Genomic DNA, 17,671 nt, shown 5'->3' with positions numbered 1-17,671 from the left:
CCTAAAGGATTTTTTTAAAAAACAGTAACTGTTAGACGAATTAAGGAGAGCGCAAGCCACACCAGACAACTGTTCAGGAAAATCTCCTGCAATGCAAGTGCTTCAGAAATGCTTACAAATCTTTAAATGATGGACAAACAAAACTCGTCACATTCTAGGCAAGTTAGTAACGGGTCTTATGAATTTGTAAAGATGCTGATGGGCCAAATCAGCTCAGCCAGCTGCAGTCCAGAGGCTGCCAGGGTAAGGCATGATCACACAGGAGAAAGACTTCTCCATCCCACTGATACTTCCTAAAAGATGAAATTATGGTTTACCAAGTATTCTACAAATGCCAGAACTGAAAAGAAGGCTATTAACGTGCCAAATACAAAAGAGCAAAAAGTAGAACTATATCACATAGACACAAATTTGGGGATAGAAATTTAAATGAAATAAATAATAATTTACCCTTATGCTGCATCTGTAAACCCATAACTGACCCTCACTATGCAGAACTTCACCAGTCGAAAAGATGAAGAAAAAGTGAAAAAGTGAAGTAGAAGCTAAAGAGAGACAGAGAGGGAGAAAAAGAGGCTCTTAACTCTTTCCCTATCTTTTTTAAGGTCATTTGACAGTTTGCTGATGTCCAACAAAGACATGAACAATCAGGACACAGTGCCTGGGGAAATGAGATTTTATCTTTCTTACATTTTAAGATAAAAACTCCAGAAACACACAACTTAGTAATGACAGTTCTGCAGGGAACAAAAGTCCAGATAGGCTCTCTCAAAGTATGTAGTAACTATTAGTCTTACAGAAAGTGACTGGAACCCCTTTTTGAGCAGCATTTTGCCTTCCAGGTGTGGAGGGCACAGAAATTCCCTCATCCTGCTTTATAGAGGAGGTCACGAGGGATGAAGCGGTCATGAGCGCCTGAGCTTGCATAGACGGAGTTTATGGCATTCTAACATGTATACTATCATGTAAGAATTGAATCGCCAGTCTATGTCTGACGCAGGATACAGCATGCTTGGGGCTGGTGCATGGGGATGACCCACAGAGATGTTATGGGGAGGGAGGTGGGAGGGGGGTTCATGTTTGGGAACACATGTAAGAATTAAAGATTTTAAAATTAAAAAAATAAATAAATAAATAAAAATAAACCAGTTAACATAACAGTACTTAACAGCAATCCATCCGTGCATGACTGTATTTCCAGACCTGCCCAAGGCATCAAATTCCCATTCTCAGTCCAAGGAAAGCCCGACAGGCGGCATGGACCTACCTCGATGCAGCAGCGAATGCGACAGCCCGGGCAGCAGTAGCTTCTTCTAACTTCTTCCTTTTTTTCTCCTCCATTAACTGCTTTTCTACAAAACTTCGGGCTTCCTGCTCAGCTTTTAGCTTTTTCTCCAACTGGCTGATATTCTGCTTATCTTTCTGCTTCATTTGCACAGCATTATGTAATCTATATGGAAATGATTGTCATACAGTTTTACAATTAGAAGTGTTCACCATAAACCCTGGAAAGACATGGCTTCTCTTTATCATTTTAAGGCCAAACAGGAGATTTGAATAGCAGATCACAGATGTCAACTCCCAGAGGGCCCAGGGAAAATACAGTCATTATTATTTAACAATTCCTAAAAACAAACAAACAAGCTACTTTACAAAATACAGAATTGGGCCTAGCCTCTGCTTTACTGGGCTTTTCTGGTGGCTCAGACAGTAAAGAATTCGCCTGCAATGCAGGAGACCTGGGTTGGGAAGATACCCTGGAGGAGGGAACGGGTACCCACTTCAGTTTTCTGGCCTGGAGAATTCCATGGATACAGTCCATGGAGTCACAAGACATGGACATGACTGAGCGACTTTCACTTCACTTCTGCAAGTGATCTACAGAAGGCAATCTAAGAAACAGGATAAAACAAGTTTCTAAGAGAGGAGAAAATAACTGGAGAGCTAATTCTACTGCCTCGTAGAACTCCAGTCTGAGATCAACGAAGAGCAGATGGAACTGGCCCCACTGGAATTGAGGGGAAGGGTGGGAGGGGCAGGTCTTTCTTTGCGTGAATACAATATGCCACAGCCCACTGCAGCCTTTCCTTCCCAGCTGGGAGGTGTTTTCTCCCAGTATCCCAAAATAGAACTCGTAGTTAGAATCACAGGATGCTTAATCTCAGATAGAAATTTCAGCCACATTCTCTGCCTTGCTACTCCTCCTCCTAGCTTTCTATATCAATATAGTGAGTTTTTCTCACTATATCAACAATGTTAGAGCCATCACACACATACATGGGTCAGAAACAATGGAAAGGCTATTTGTCCATAATGCTCTAGCTTTTGAGTTACATTCCCTGAAAATGAGGAAGGAGTCCTCTTTCAAGGGAAAGCCCAGACAGCTCAGCACCTACAGTAGCAATCACTACCCCAGACACCCAATGCTTAGAGATTAAAAAAAAAAAAGATAAACGCACATTGAGTTGGAAGTAATTCCAGAATGAATTAATGGAAAGCATAAAAGAAAAGCAGGCTTTTGGTCTGCCTCTTCAAATAAAATCAAAGTTCAATGCCACTTTTAGTTCCAGAAATCAAAGTAGAGAGAGTCTAATCCTCTGGAAACTTTCACTCAAAGGAGTAAGAGCTTCAAATTGTGACAGAAATACTTCTGGTCAATTTTACTTAAATTGTCACAAAAGCTCAATGACTATTTTAAACTAAGAGCAGAAGTTATTAAATGAGAGAAGACAAATAGTATTATTAAACTGTTTTGTTAACATTAAATGTTTTTATAGATTTTGTAACACACTGAATATCTCATGCTCAATACTTTTAACATTTTATTTTTAAAAACCCCTCTGCTAGATTCTTTTGTCATCATGAACCTTGTACTCCAATCCCTGAAAACAAAAGCGATACGAGGCTGCTTGGCTCTCTGCCGAAGGCCCACAAGGTGCACGTACTTGTTCTGCAGCAGCTCATTCTCCTGCCGGAGCTGGCCCATTTCTGAGCGGATCCCTCGCTCGGTGCTTGAGAGAGAGCTGATCTGACTGCGGAGCTCCTGTTCCACTTGCCTGCTGGCCTGCAGGTCAGCCTTTAACTTTTTAATGTCTTGTTCCAGCCTAGGAGAAGGAAAAGAGCAGCATCTTCGTCACTGAGGGGGCACCCCTGGGGCTCTGCGGGAGACCCTGGCTGAAGTCCTTGAGGGCTGGCTGGATGGTGGAGCATCCCGCCACCACTGCAACTCCTGTCCGCAATCAGCCTTTGAATGCTTCTGCCTGGGTCCCCATGCCTTCCCACCAGAGGGTAACTTTTGCTTCTCCTCAAGCATTTGTGAACTCCGACAGGTGAAGATGGTGACTTGTATCTGAGCTGCTAACAAAGGAAGAGGGCAAAGCAGAGGGAGGGTGGCTGAAGGGGAAGGTCCCCTCCCCACTGGTGAACTCCGCATGCTCCTCAGACAGGAGATAAGCTCACAGCAACCAGCTCAGGACCCACCTGCTTTGAGACATCCTGACAGGTCAGAATCTACTCTCTGAGATTCCCTCCCACCCTGGGCCAAGAAGACAAGTGTCTGAGACAAGCTCCTGAAACTGCTATCATCCTTGCTAAATGACGCTCACACTTGTGGTGACTGTGACAGAAGAGCTCATCAGACTCAACAACAATGAAAAAGGGAACAAATTACATGAGCTATGAATCATAAGAAAACTCCATCTGTGAAACGAAGCTTATCGCTTCAATTCTTCACTCCTGTTTGATCTATTTTCTTTAAAACAGTCATAGTTTCATTTTAAGCGACATGCACTGCGGGACTATTATGTGCACATGCAGGGCTGAAAGGGTCAACAAGAAGTATGATGTCAGGCCCCTTTCTTCAGGAGAGGACTTTCTGACTTCACTAGAGGCCAATAACCAGACATCTGAAATGATTAAACCGTAACACAGGGAGGCCACAGTTAGATGCATGCTAAAAGGAATGGCTAGTATCTCATGAGAACTTATGTGTCAGACGCTGTCCTGTAGATTTTAACGGCACGGATTCATTTAACCTGTCCAACTATGAGGTAAGCTGAATAACCTTGGCAATTATTAGTCCATTTTTAAAGATGAAGAAACCTAGATTCAGAAAAGTCTTCGGCCTAAGGGCACACAGGCAACCTAGCTCCACAGTCCATTCTCTTCTCCCGCTGGCCAAACTGTGGCTCTATCAGCCATAGTACGGTGTGCGGAGAAGTACCACATGAGTTCTGAGCAGAGAAGATGGGAAGTGAGCTGGGCCTTGAAGGTTGGGCAGGATTTGAAGAAGCAGAAGGGGAGGACGAGGCATTCTAAATAAGGGGAAACATGCTCAAAAGCACCACTAGCCACAGATATCTGGGGATAGAGCAATCAGTCTGGCCTCTGAGGAAGGGATCTACTCTGGGAATAGAGGGAGAAAGGATAGAAGGGGTTTGGAGATTGAACTGTGGAGACCGGCACTGAAGGTCAGGCCAAGGATGACTGCCAGGGGAGACTCAGAAGACACCTGTTCCTACAAACTTACAGGTAGGCAGATGTCAGTTTACCCTGACAAGACTCCTGCGCATTTCACTGATCCAATATAGCAAAAGAACCAAGATTTTTGGAGGGTAACGGTGATTGCTCCTTAGAAATTGCCAGCTCCACAGCCTAGGGCCTTACAGATATGTTTCATGAAACATTAAATCCCCAGGGCCCATCAATCACTGTGATCAACACTTACTAAATACATGTATCTGTTGCCGGGTATTCCTTACAAAACCAAAGGGCAGCTTTACTTACTTGTCTCCCTTCAGCCACCTGAAACCAAACCTCAAAATCAAAAAGTCATGCAACATCTATTGTTATCTCCAGGCGCAGGAGCCGGGAGAGCACCAAGTAGAGAGCTTGTGTTCCAGAGGCACTGCTGGGTCTCCTGACACAGCTCGGTCCCCAGGGAAGGGTCACGAATGGACATCACGCCACACTTTCCCTATTGCCAGGGTTATTCCAGTTGAATGTACTCCCGAAACGGCTCTAAACAATGACCAACTGGCATTTATACCATCCCCATACCATCCCTCGTTCACCCAAAATAACCCAAGGGATATTTTCCAAAATAGGTCAATGCCATCAGGTTACCCCCCCTAAGAAGTCTGGGTGAAAAACGTGTTAGGTAATTTATCTTTTTGAGAAGTCAGTTTCACTGCCTGAGGAGTACATTGCTTTAAGAAGAGACTAGGGACTTAGCATGGTTTAGAAATGGGATAGAGGATCAGGATTCTAGACTCAGCTATGGTGCCAACTCTGGGACCCTGAGCAAGACATGTCACCTTTCAGGACTCAGTTTCTCCATTTGAGGCAAAATGATCTCTAAAGTTCCTCTCAACTTGGTCTAGGATTTCTAGGCCTGACATACTTAGCACTGGCTGCTGATCTGCTCCTTCTGATTAGCAACCTAAGCTGCATCATATGTAGGGCCCAGGAATCAAGTTCCACACAACCTGTTACTGGGGCAAAGCATGTGCCACAGTTGGGAACGAGAGAAAGATTAAATAAACAAATGCTGTGTGTGTGTGCGCGTGTGCGTGCGCTCTCAGTTCTGTCTTACTCTTCGCGACCCCACAGACTGTAGACCACCAGGCTCATCTATTCATGGAGTTTTCCAGACAAGAACACTGGAGCGGGTTGCCATTTCCTCCTGCACAGGATCTTCCCGACCCAGAGATCAAACCCATGTCTCTCGCGTCTCCTGCACTGGCAGGAATATTCCTTGCCACTGCGCCACCTGGGAAGCCCCTAACGTAAACGTCAGATGTCGATAATTTTGAAGTTATTACTTTTTTGCAGTTTTTAATCTACAAAAACCAAACTTTCCCACCATGAACTAAGAATAACAATATTTTGAATGAAACTTTCAGAGTTCCTTGAAAAATGTAAAAAAAACAAGGGAGTTAGTGAAGTTATGAAAGCAAAACAAGCAGAAATATCAAGAGTGCAACTTCTGGAGATCACAGAACGCTAAACAATATCTTCTGCGTGGAGAGCTATGAAAATTTTGTCAAAGACATATAGCAGTACAACACAAGAGATAAAGTGATATGGTTACAAGGATATGTTTACTTTGTAAAAATTCATAAGCTGTACAAGTAAGATTTGTGCATTTTTGTGGATGTGTGTTATACTTCAATAAAAGACTTATTTTCAAAAATTAAATAACTTAAGTTCACAAGGTATAGAATTAAAATGCTTCAGGATTTTCATGACTGCTGACATTAGTTCTGTAAAACTATGAATGACTGTTTTCCAAATCTGTTATTTAACACCAGCATCCCCCAGTTTAAGAAACACTGGTCTACAGGAAACTATAACAACATGTAAGATAACTTAATGTGCTAAATGGTAAATTCTCAGTAATTTTTTAAATTTATGAGGGGCAATTTTTCATTGTCTCTCTGCAGAAAGCATTAATTTAATGTTGCATATTCACTATATTCACTATATTTTAAATCTTTACTGAGGTAGGTGGTAAAATGATTTATAATCCCTTACTGGATTTACGTTTTTATTGGAAAAGTGATACCCAGTCAAAATAAAAAACTGCATACAACAGAAAAGAATAAAAATGTAAATAACTCATAATTCTTTCATCCAGACAGAACCACTTATTTGCATCTGGTTTACTTCATTTTTGTATGTCTCTCTTTTCTTTCTCTTTCTTAACACACATAGATATTAATATTGCTGAAAGAGTACCACATGTATAGTTTACTTATCTTAAGCACCTTTCCACACTATTAGAAACTTTTCACAAACAACTGCTGCATAATATTACATTGCACAGATGTACTGTACAATCCTACTTTTAAAAATATACCTCAATCCCTGCATATACTCAATAAAAAATGTAAACATGAGTTTTTAAAGAATTATGTGCATTAGTAAATTGAACTGAATTGAGCCAGTCAAATGCCAGGGGCATTTATTAGAAAGATAACTACCTGTTATAATGGTATATTTAACCCTTTTGTGTTGAAGATCAGTACTTACTAGGTAAAATGCAGATATATAATTTACCGGTGAGAAGCACCAAGAAGTACTAATTAAATGGTGTTAAGAGGTTAATGCAAAAATCTTCGAAAGTATTCATGGGACTGTATTAAAATGTCAATAGCTGCAACCTAAATTTGAAGCAAGTGGTCAAGAAGAAAATGAGACAGAAGTTAATAGTTTATAAACCTTAAAACTAATTTCAGTAAATAGGAGTCAAAAGAAAGGAGGATGCATGCTCTGCAGCCGCTGAGCCACAACTGTGGAGGCCCACACTCTAGAGCCTGAGCTCAGCAGAAGCAGCCTCCCCCTACCACCACCGTGAGGGCGCCCAACGAGAGAGCACCGCCCACTTGCCACAGCTAGAGAAAGCCCGCGTGCAGCAGCGAAGACCCAGCGCAGCCACAGATAGAGAAATGTTTAAAAAAAATAAAGAAACGAGGAAAAAACATTCATCTCCAAGCTTAAACCCATTTATCAGAGCTAATTCCTATTCTCCTCCCTACACAGCACAGGATTAAGGGATAAAAGAGAACTTTCCTCCAGCAGAGCTACAAACTCATCCAAAAAAGAGAAATAAAGGATCACACAGATCTTAACCACACTTTGGAAAGGCTTAGGCAGCGTATAAATGCACTCCCTCCTTGCCCAACTCCTGTGGCACTAGTCACCCTTACAAAGGCTGCCCAAGAGTGCTGCCACTTGGGATAGAGACAGGGTAGATGGCAAAGCTGGAGTCTATGTGTTCAATAAATACACCCACTTGTGCCCCGTCGGACAAGCCAGGGGTCTAACCAACTCAAAACATTACTTATTAGGTCCAGGCACCTTCCGAGCCAGTTTATTCATAAATTTAAACTCAACTTCTAAACCTGTGAAGCTACCTCTGAACTCCAGCACACCACCTAACTCACAGCCCTTGACTTAAGGGCAAAACTGACACCCCAAACCTCAACTCTAGCTCCTCTTCTCCCTTAGCCCACTCAACTGAGGTAAATTATAATGTAAATGGTTAATAATTATGTAATTTTAAGGGGAGATTTTACCGTTTAATAAGGGGTAATTTCCTAGCCTACCAAAAAGTATGAAGCTCAAACCTCAGTCTTTCAAGGCAAGCTAGGTAGAAAAAATATCTGTGAGTATCTTGAAGCACCCTTGCTGGTAAAAGTACAGTATTCAGGTGTCAGCTTTCAGATGAAAGAAGTATTGTTTTTAAGTATATGAAAAGGTAGGGAGATATCTGACTTCCCTGGTGGCTCAGATGGTAAAGTGTCTGCCTACAATGTGGGAGACCTGGGTTCAATCCCTGGGTCAGGAAGATCTCCAGGAGAAGGCAATGGCAACGCACTCCAGTACTCTTGACTGGAAAATCCCATGGACGGGGGAGCCTGGTAGGCTGCAGTCCATGGGGTCATGGAGAGTCGGACACGACTGAGATATTTATGTCTAAATGTTTGTAATCCTCATCTTTTGTGAATCACTTGAATTACAGCCACAGTACTGACTTCACTGAAAGTATAAAAGTCTCCAATGTGTACAGCCAGTACCTTCACATTTTAATAAAGCCTGAGGTGTTATGAGGCCTGATTGTGAATACATAAGAACTTTAACACTCTGGGGCAGTAAATTTCTCCAGGAAGTGTGCCTATGTACTAACTCACTTCACTTGTGTCCGACTCTTCGCAACCCTGTAAACTGTAGCCCACCAGGCTCCTTTGTCCATGGGATTCTCCAGGCAAGAATACTGGAGTGAGTTGTCATGCCCTCCTCTAGGGGATCTTCCTGACTCAGGGATCAAACCTGAGTCTCATGTCTCCTGCATTAGCAGGCATGTTCTTTACTACTAGCACCACCTGGGAAGCAAGTCCTGCACAAAAGAGGGAGACCTTTTATTAGCCAGGACTTCACCTGGGGAGGACTAGGTTCCCCACATACTCTGAGACACACTCCACATCCATTCCAGAAAACAACCTAAGTGTACATGTATGCCAGAACGAGGCATGGCCCCATGAGGCCATCAGGAAGACAAGGAGCCTTGGCTCTGATGGTTATCTCTGAATTCTAAGAAGCCTGACAGAGATGCTGTAGGCCCTGCAAGAAAACACAGAATTTACAATGCTGCTCATTCTGTAAGAAAACGGGCTTCAAAGCTCATCTCCAAATTATGCAGCCAAGTGACAGAAAGATGAGTTTTTCACACACACCCATCAAACCAGCCAAAACGATTCACTCATTTCCAGACATCTCTGGTCTTTAATTATACCATTCCTCCTGGAGGAAAGGCCTCTAATTTTCAAACCTCACTCATTCAAGGCCCAGTTAAAAAATAAAAACAAAAATGGCAATAGAAACATATACATCAACAATTACTTTAAATGTAAATGGATTAAATGCTCCAACCAGAAGACACAGACTGGCTGAATGGATTAAAAAACAAGGACCATATATATGCTGTCTACAAGAAACCCACTGCAGACCTCAAGACACATACAGACTGAAAGTGAGACGATGGAAAAATATATTCCATGCAAATGGGAAGCAAAAGAAAGCTGGAGCAACAATCCTCATATCAGAAAAAACAGACCTTAAAATAAAGAATACTACAAGAGACAAGGAAGGACACTACATAATGATCAAGGGATCAATCCAAGAGGAAGACATAACAATTGTAAATATCTATGCACCCAACACGGGAACACCTCAATACATAAGACAAACACTAACAGACATAAAAGGAGAAACTGACAGTAACACAGTAAGAGTAGGATGTTTTAACATCCCACTCACACCAAGAGACAGATCATCAAAACAGAAAATTAATAAGGAAACACAAGTCTTAAATGATACATCAGATGAGATGGATCTCATTGATATCTTCAGGACATTCCATCCAATGCAGAGGAATACACCTTCTTCTCAAGTGCTTATTCTCTAGTATAGACCACATCTTGGGTCACAAATCAAATCTCACTAAGTATAAGAAAACCAAAATTGTATCAAGCATCTTCTCCAAACACAACGCTATGAGATTAGATATCAATGACAAGAAAAAAACTGTAAGAAACACAAACACACGGAGATTAAACAACACATTTCTATACATCTAACAGGTTACTTACTATGCAAGTAATAACCAGTAATATTTATTACTAATATTAATAACTGTTGATATTTACACTATTGGTTATATTATTGATAATATTTAATATTAATTAATATAATTAATTATAATATTAACAACATCAATATTATAATTGACTGGTATAATTAATATTACTACTAGTAATATTAGTAGTAAATAACTAACTAAAGGTTACTGAAAAACATCAAAAGGGAAATCAAGAAATTTCTAGAAACAAATGACAATGAAAACATGACAACTCAAAACCTATGGGATGCAGCAAAAGCAGTCCTAAGAAGGAAGTTTACAGCAATACAATCCTACCTTAAGAAACAAGAAAAATATCAAATGGACAACCTAACTTTACACCTAAAACAACTGGAAAAAGAAGAACAAAAACCCCCCAAAATTAGCAGAAGAAAAGAATCATAAAGTTCTGAGCAGAAATAAATGAAAAAAACAACAGTAAAGATTAATGAAACTAAAAGCTGGTTTTTTGAGGATAAACAAAATCAACAAACCTTTAGCCAGACTCATCAAGAAAAGAAGAGAGAAGAATCAAATCAACAAAATGAGAAATGAAAAAGGGGAGATAACAATAGACAGTGCAGAAATACAAAGGATTATAACAGACTATTATTAACAAATATACAGCAAAAAAATGGGTAACCTGGAAGAAGTGGACATATTGTTAGAAAAATTCAATCTTCCATGATTGAACCAGGAAGAAATAGAAATTATGAACAACTCAATTACAAGCACTGAAATTGAAGCTGTGATCAAAAATTTCCCAAAAAACAAAAGCCCAGGACCAGACGGCTTCACAGGAGAATTCTATCAAACATTTAGAGAAGAGCTAATGCCTAGCCTTCTAAAACTCTTTCAGACTAATATTACTGATGAACATAGATGCAAAAATCCTCAAAAAAATTTTAGCAACCAGAATTCGTCAACACATCAAAAAGCTCATACACCATGATCAAGTTGGGTTTATTCCAGGGATGCAAGGATTCTTCAATACATGCAAATCAATGGTGATACACCATATTAACAAATTGAAAAATAAAACCATATGATAATCTCAATAGATGAAGAAAAAGTCTGTGACAAAATTCAGCACCCAGTTATGATTAAAACTCTTCAAAACATGGGCACAGAAGGAACCTACCTCAACATAGTAAAGGCCGTATATGATAAGCCTACAGCAAACATTATTCTCGATGGCTGAAAACTGAAAGCATTCCCCCTAAGGTCAGGAACAAGACAAGGGTGTCCACTTTCACCACTATTATTCAACATAGTTCTGGAAGTCCTAGCTACAGCAATCAGAGAACAAAAAGAAATAAAAGGAATCCAGATCGGAAGAGAAGTAAAGCTCTCATTGTTTGCAGATGACACGATACTGTAAGTAGAAAACCTTAAAGACAGTATCAGAAAATTACTAGAGCTAAGCAGAGAATTTAGCGAAGTTGCATGATACAAAATCAATAAACAGAAACCATTTGCATTTCTATATACTAACAATAAAAAATCAGAAAGAGAAATTAAGGAATCAATCCCATTCACCACTGCAACAAAAAGAATTAAATATCTAGGAATAAACTTACCCAAGGAGACAAATTACACCAACCTTATGGCAGAAAGTGAAGAACTAAAGAGCCTCTTGATGGAAGTGAATGGTGCTGCTACTGCTAAGTCGTTTCAGTCGTGGCTGACTCTGTGCGACCCCACAGACAGCAGCCCACCAGGCTCCCCCGTCCCTGGGATTCTCCAGGCAAGAACACTGGAGTGGGTTGCCATTTCCTTCTCCAATGCATGAACGTGAAAAGGGAAAGTGAAGTCGCTCAGCTGTGTCTGACTCTTAGCGACCCCATGGACTGCAGCCTACCAGGCTCCTCCATCCATGGGATTCTCCAGGCAAGTGTACTGGAGTGGGGTGCCATTGCCTTTTCCAAGAAAGTGAATGACGAGAGTGAAAAAGTTGGCTTAAAGCTCAGCATTCAGAAAACGAAGATCATGGCATCCAGTCCCATCACTTCATGGCAAATAGATGGGGAAACTGTGGAAACAGTGTCAGACTTTATTTTGGGGGCTCCAAAATCACTGCAGATGGTGACTGCAGCCATGAAATTAAAAGACGCTTACTCCTTGGAAGGAAAGTTACGACCAACCTAGACAGCATATTAAAAAGTAGAGACATTACTATGTCAACAAAGGTCCGTCTAGTCAAGGCTATGGTTTATCCAGTAGTCATGTATGGATGTGAGAGTTGGACTATAAAGAAAGCTGAGCACCAAAGAATTGATGTTTTTGAACTGTGGTTTTGGAGAAGACTCTTGAGAGTCCCTTCGACTGCAAGGAGATCCAAGTCCATCCTAAAGGAGATCAGTCCTGAGTGTTCATTGGAAGGACTGATGTTGGAGCTGAAACTCCAATACTTTGGCCACCTGATGTGAAGAGCTGACTCACTTGAAAAGACCCTGATGCTGGGAAAGATTGAAGGCGGGAAGAGAAGGGGACGACAGAGGATGAGATGGTTGGATGGTATCACCAACTTAATGCACATGAGTTTGGTAAACTCCAGGAATTGGTGATGGACAGGGAGGCCTGGAGTGCTGCAGTCCATGGGGTTGCAAAGAGTCAGACATGACTGAGAAACTGAACTGAACTGAACTGAAGGAGACAAAAGAACTGTACACAGAAAATTATAAGACACTAATGAAAGAAATCAAAGATGACATAAACAGATGGAGAGAGATTCCATGTTCCTGAGTAGGAAGAATCAATATTGTGAAAATACAAAATGCAATCTATAGCTTCAATGTGATCCATAGAAATTACCAATGGCATTTTTCACAGAACTAGAACAAAAAATTTCACAGTTCATATGGAAACACAAAAGACCCCAAATAGCCAAAGCAGTCTTGAGAAAGTATAGAGCTGGCGGAATCAACCTTCCTGACTTCAGCTTACACTACAAAGCTACAGTCATCAAGACAGTATGGTACTGGCATGAAACAGAAACACAGATCAATGAACAAGACAGAAAGCCCAGAAATAAACCCATGCGCCTATGGGTACCTTATTTTTGACAAAGGAGGCAAGAATATACAATGGGTCAAAGACAGCCTCTTCAATAAATGGTGCTGGGAAAACTGGACAGCTACATGTAAAAGAATGAAATTAGAACACTTCCTAACACCATACACAAAGATAAACTAAAAATGGATTAAGGACCTAAATATAAGACCATAAACTATAAAGCCCTTAGAGGAAAACAGGCAGAACACTCAATGACATAAATCAAAACAAGATCCTCTATGACCCACCTCCAGGACTAACGGAAATAAAAACAAAAGTAAGCAAGGTGAAAAGACAGCCCTCAGAATGGGAGAAAATAATAGCAAATAAAACAACTGACAAAGGATTAATTTTCAAAATACACAAGCAGTTCATACAACTGAATACCAGAAAAACAAACACCCCAATCAAAAAGTGGGAAAAAGACCTAAACAGACATTTCTCCAAAGAAGACCTACAGACGGCTAACAAACACATGAAAAGATGCTCAATGTTACTCATTATTAGAGAAATGCAAATCAAAACTACAATGATATATCACCTCATGCTGGTCAGAATGGCCATCATCAAAAAGTCTACAAACAATAAATGCTGGAGAAGGGTGTGGAGAAAAGAGAACGCTTTTACACTGTTTGTGGGAATGTAAGTTGATACAGCCACTATGGAATACAGTATGGAGATTCCTTAAAAAACCAGGAATAAAACCACAATATGACCCAACAATCCTACTCCTAGGCATATGCCCTGAGGAAACCAAAATTAAAAGAAACACATGTATTCCACTGTTCATTGCAGCACTATTTACAATAGCTAGAATGTGGAAGCAACTTAGATGTCCATCGACAGATCAACGGATAAAGAAATTGTGGTACATATACACAATGGAATATTACTCAGCCATAAAAAGGAACACATTTGAGTCAGTTGTAATGAGGTGGATGAACCTAGAACCTCTTATACAGAGTGAAGTGAGTCAAAAAGAGAAAGATAAATATCATATTCTAACACATATACACGGAATCTAGAATGGTTCTGAAGAATTTATTTACAGGGCAGCAATGGAGAAACAGACAGAGAATAGACTTATGGACACGGGGAGAGGGGAGGAGAGGGTGAGATGCATGGAAAGAGTAACGTGGAAATTTACATTACCATATATAAAATAGACAGCCAACAGGAACTCACTGTATGGCTCAGGAAACTCAAACAGGGGCTCTGTGTCAACCTACAGGGGTGGGATGGGGAGAGAGATGGGGGAGGTTCAAAAGGGAGGGGATATATGTATACCTATGGCTGACTCATGTTGAGGTTTGACAGAAAACAACAGAATTCTGAAAAGCAGTTATCCTTCAATAAAAAATTAAATAAATTTTTAAAAATTAAAAAAAAAAAAAAAAAAAAAACCACAAAACTCTCCAGGATGAGGTGCTGACTTCTAAGGGCCCAATGTTCTCTATCCTTCTGAAGTCTGAAAACCCTTACTGTTGCTGTTTCTCACCTGGCACTAAACCACTGCCCTGTGCTCTGTTTAAACTTGTTTTGGTTTTAATCTTTTCCTGTGCATGTTATCTTATTTCTAAAAAGCGTTTAAGTTCTCTGAAGCCAGGGACTGACAGCACTCTACAATTAGAAGCTGGAAGTGTATTCTCAAGTTTCTTTCAGTCTTTCCAAGACCACGCCTCTAACCCTCACTCTGTGTGCGTCTCTGCTTAGAGCAGAACAGGGTCAGTGTCGTGATACACGAGGCTCTGGAAACAACCTATCTGGAGCAGGCTGCCAGATTTTCAGTTTAAACAGTGGCTGATGGAGACAGGGGTAAAGGGGCGTTTGCTTATCAGGAAGGCAGGTGCACATGAAAAGAATGAGTGAAGAGCAACTGCTTCATCTCGGGAAGTACCTAATTCCATTAGGAGATCCCCAGCATACATTAATCATACAAGACTTGTTTAGGGACCACACAGCTGTCTCTGCAGGAAACTAAGCTCATAAATCAAAGCTCTGTCCCCAGAAGAAATACTGTTTGCCCTTTCCACCAACTCCTTCCTTTCCCCCCTTTCCAGGTCATTCACCCTGACAGGACAGGCCGCACGGGTCATTCACATAAAGACACGAATGTCTCTCAACTTAAATGAGGCCTACACTGAGCAAGTGAAGCTGTTCCAGTATATCCAGTTAACCACAACTTTGGAAATAAGGAAATGAGGCTGCCTCAGGTTTCACTGTGATTACTACAATTGCTTACCAGGCACAAGTATCAAAAATAAGTAACAGCCTGATGACCTGACTGCTAGGTGAAACCGTATTATAGAGTACCTTAGGTCTCTGCTCCCTAAGCTGTCCTTTTCATTAAAGAACAAAAAGAGACAGGAAAAGAAATCTAGAGGATTTCACTGGCCACTCAGGGAAATGGGAAAGTGAATTCTTGAAGCCCCTCAAGCATAAAGCTAGGGGTGCCATGAACTAGCAGTTTTAATAAGGTCCTGAAAGGATGTGGTCAGATATGACAGTTTGTATCAAAAGTCTTCAAAATGTTTGTATCTGCTGATACAGCATCCCATTCCCAAACTGGAGATACACACAAAGATTTGTGTAAGACTGTGTTTGTTGCAATAGTATTTATACTAAGAAAAAATCAGTATTCAACAGAAAATTGACTAAATAAATTGGACACTCATGTGTCTGACTGACACACAACAGGAAGAATATTCAATGACATGGGAGAATACTCATGACAGAATCAGTGGGAAAACATAATTATAAAACAGTATACACAGTACATGAGCTCCGTTTTGTGGAAAGAATAAGTATGTATGCAAAAGAAAAAGTCTGAGAGGACGTATATGTAAGATAGTGGTCATCTCTACTCTCAAAGTTGGAAGTAATCAGCATTTGTAACTTATTTTTAATATTTTAATTATTATTTTCTGATTGAGAGAAAAGTTTTGGGTTTTTTTAAAAAGAGGAGGCTGTTTATTTGCTCTGCACGGTTTTTCAACATTCACTGTTACTCTCAGATTTGCCCACATCACAGGCCAGTTTCAGAATAATCTGAAAGCCTTAGGGAAAACCCAACTGTTTTACTTCTTAAACTTTTTAGGTCATTCCAAAAAAGGGGAACTTGACTTTCTGAAGTAGAAAATGCCTCAGTTCCTAAATCTACATCAGCTATTACTTCCCATCCATCAGTCCCTATCAAAGCAACAGTTTGTCTAAGTCCAGATTCAAATCTAGCTGGTCTGTGAAATCTGTGAATAACCAGTCTCATGTCCCCTGTTTTGGTGTCTGCTCCAAGAATATGGCAGAAAAACACCCTGATGTGGAAGAAGTCACCATCCTTAGGCATAGGAGGCCTCTATACTGTAACATTTGAGGAACACCTCTGATAGCTCAGTTGGTAAAGAATCCTCCTGCAATGCAAGAGACCCCGGTTCGATTCCTGGGTCAGGAAGATCCCCTGGGGAAGGGACAGGCTACCCATTCCAGTATTCTGGCCTAGAGAATTCCACGGACTCCATGGGGTCGCAAAGAGTCAGACATGACTGAGTGACTTGCACAGAGACTCAAACAACCCCTTTGATCACAAGACTGCTCCCTTTCCTGCTAAGTGGCCTGAAAGCCCCCTGGTCAGGTGTCGAGGACTGCAACACAACAGGGAGCAGTCTTTGGACTCTGGAGGGGTGCTGTCAACAGGTGCGTGTTTTCCAGGAGCACAAGGAACTCAAGGACAGGAGAAGGTAAAAAACCCATTAATACATGGCAGTTAGCTCGTGGGACTGCCAGACAGCCCCTAATTCAAAGTCCTTTCTACAGAAGTCCAGTCTTGATTTATGTGATCAGTGGGGGATGGAACAAAATACAAGAATCACAGCAAGGGTCAGGTGCACAGGTTATAAACCGGGGAACCAATCTGGCCCATAAACATGTTTTGTTTGACCTTCTTCTACATGAAATAAAAAAAAAAAATTTAACTGTGACATTTCACATTAAAGATATCTACTTTTGGCATCTCTTCTAAATATCAGAATATTTAGCAACATTGGGCCTACAATCCCCCAGAGCAACAACTGGCTGTCCTGTCTGGAAGGGCATGTGCTTTCAAACTCCTGGGTGCCAGATACAGTACTGATTATGAATGATTCCAACCCTGGCCCCCGGCTCATGCCTATGCCCTGCCTCGTTCCTAAATGCGTCTGTCTGCTCTACCCTCTCTAGAGTCAGGGGAGAGGAAGGACAAGGGCCTTCTCAGTTCGCTGCACTGTATTTCTATTTCAAGTCTGCTTCAACACTCTACCAAGAAAGGAGAAAGGCACCTGAGCAGGGAGCTGTCATTCTCCTCACAAAAAAGAAACTAAGACTTGCTTTAATTCTGAGAGTCCCAGCTGGCTAGCAAAAAGGTTTCAGAGTTCCCCGAGAGATTTGCACAGACTGAAGTATACG

At 41.0% G+C, this 17,671-nt stretch overlaps 1 protein-coding gene across 1 annotated transcript in view; it reads right to left on the bottom strand.

Moving 5' to 3' along the window:
* TMEM57 (transmembrane protein 57) overlaps positions 1 to 17,671 on the bottom strand; it is a 69,929-nt gene that overhangs the window by 15,083 nt on the left and 37,175 nt on the right. The window contains exons 7-8 of the mRNA XM_018056052.1: positions 2,946 to 3,104; positions 1,268 to 1,450 (exon numbers count right to left, since the gene is read on the bottom strand). Of these exons, the coding sequence (XP_017911541.1) occupies positions 1,268 to 1,450; positions 2,946 to 3,104 (342 nt within the window). The remainder of the gene's footprint in view (positions 1 to 1,267; positions 1,451 to 2,945; positions 3,105 to 17,671) is intronic.

The sequence above is a fragment of the Capra hircus genome, chromosome 2 (genome assembly GCF_001704415.2).
Source record: "Capra hircus breed San Clemente chromosome 2, ASM170441v1, whole genome shotgun sequence".
Classification (NCBI taxonomy): Eukaryota; Metazoa; Chordata; class Mammalia; order Artiodactyla; family Bovidae; genus Capra; species Capra hircus.
Note: the sequence above shows the minus strand (reverse complement) of the source record. Positions and strands in the feature narration are given on the sequence as shown.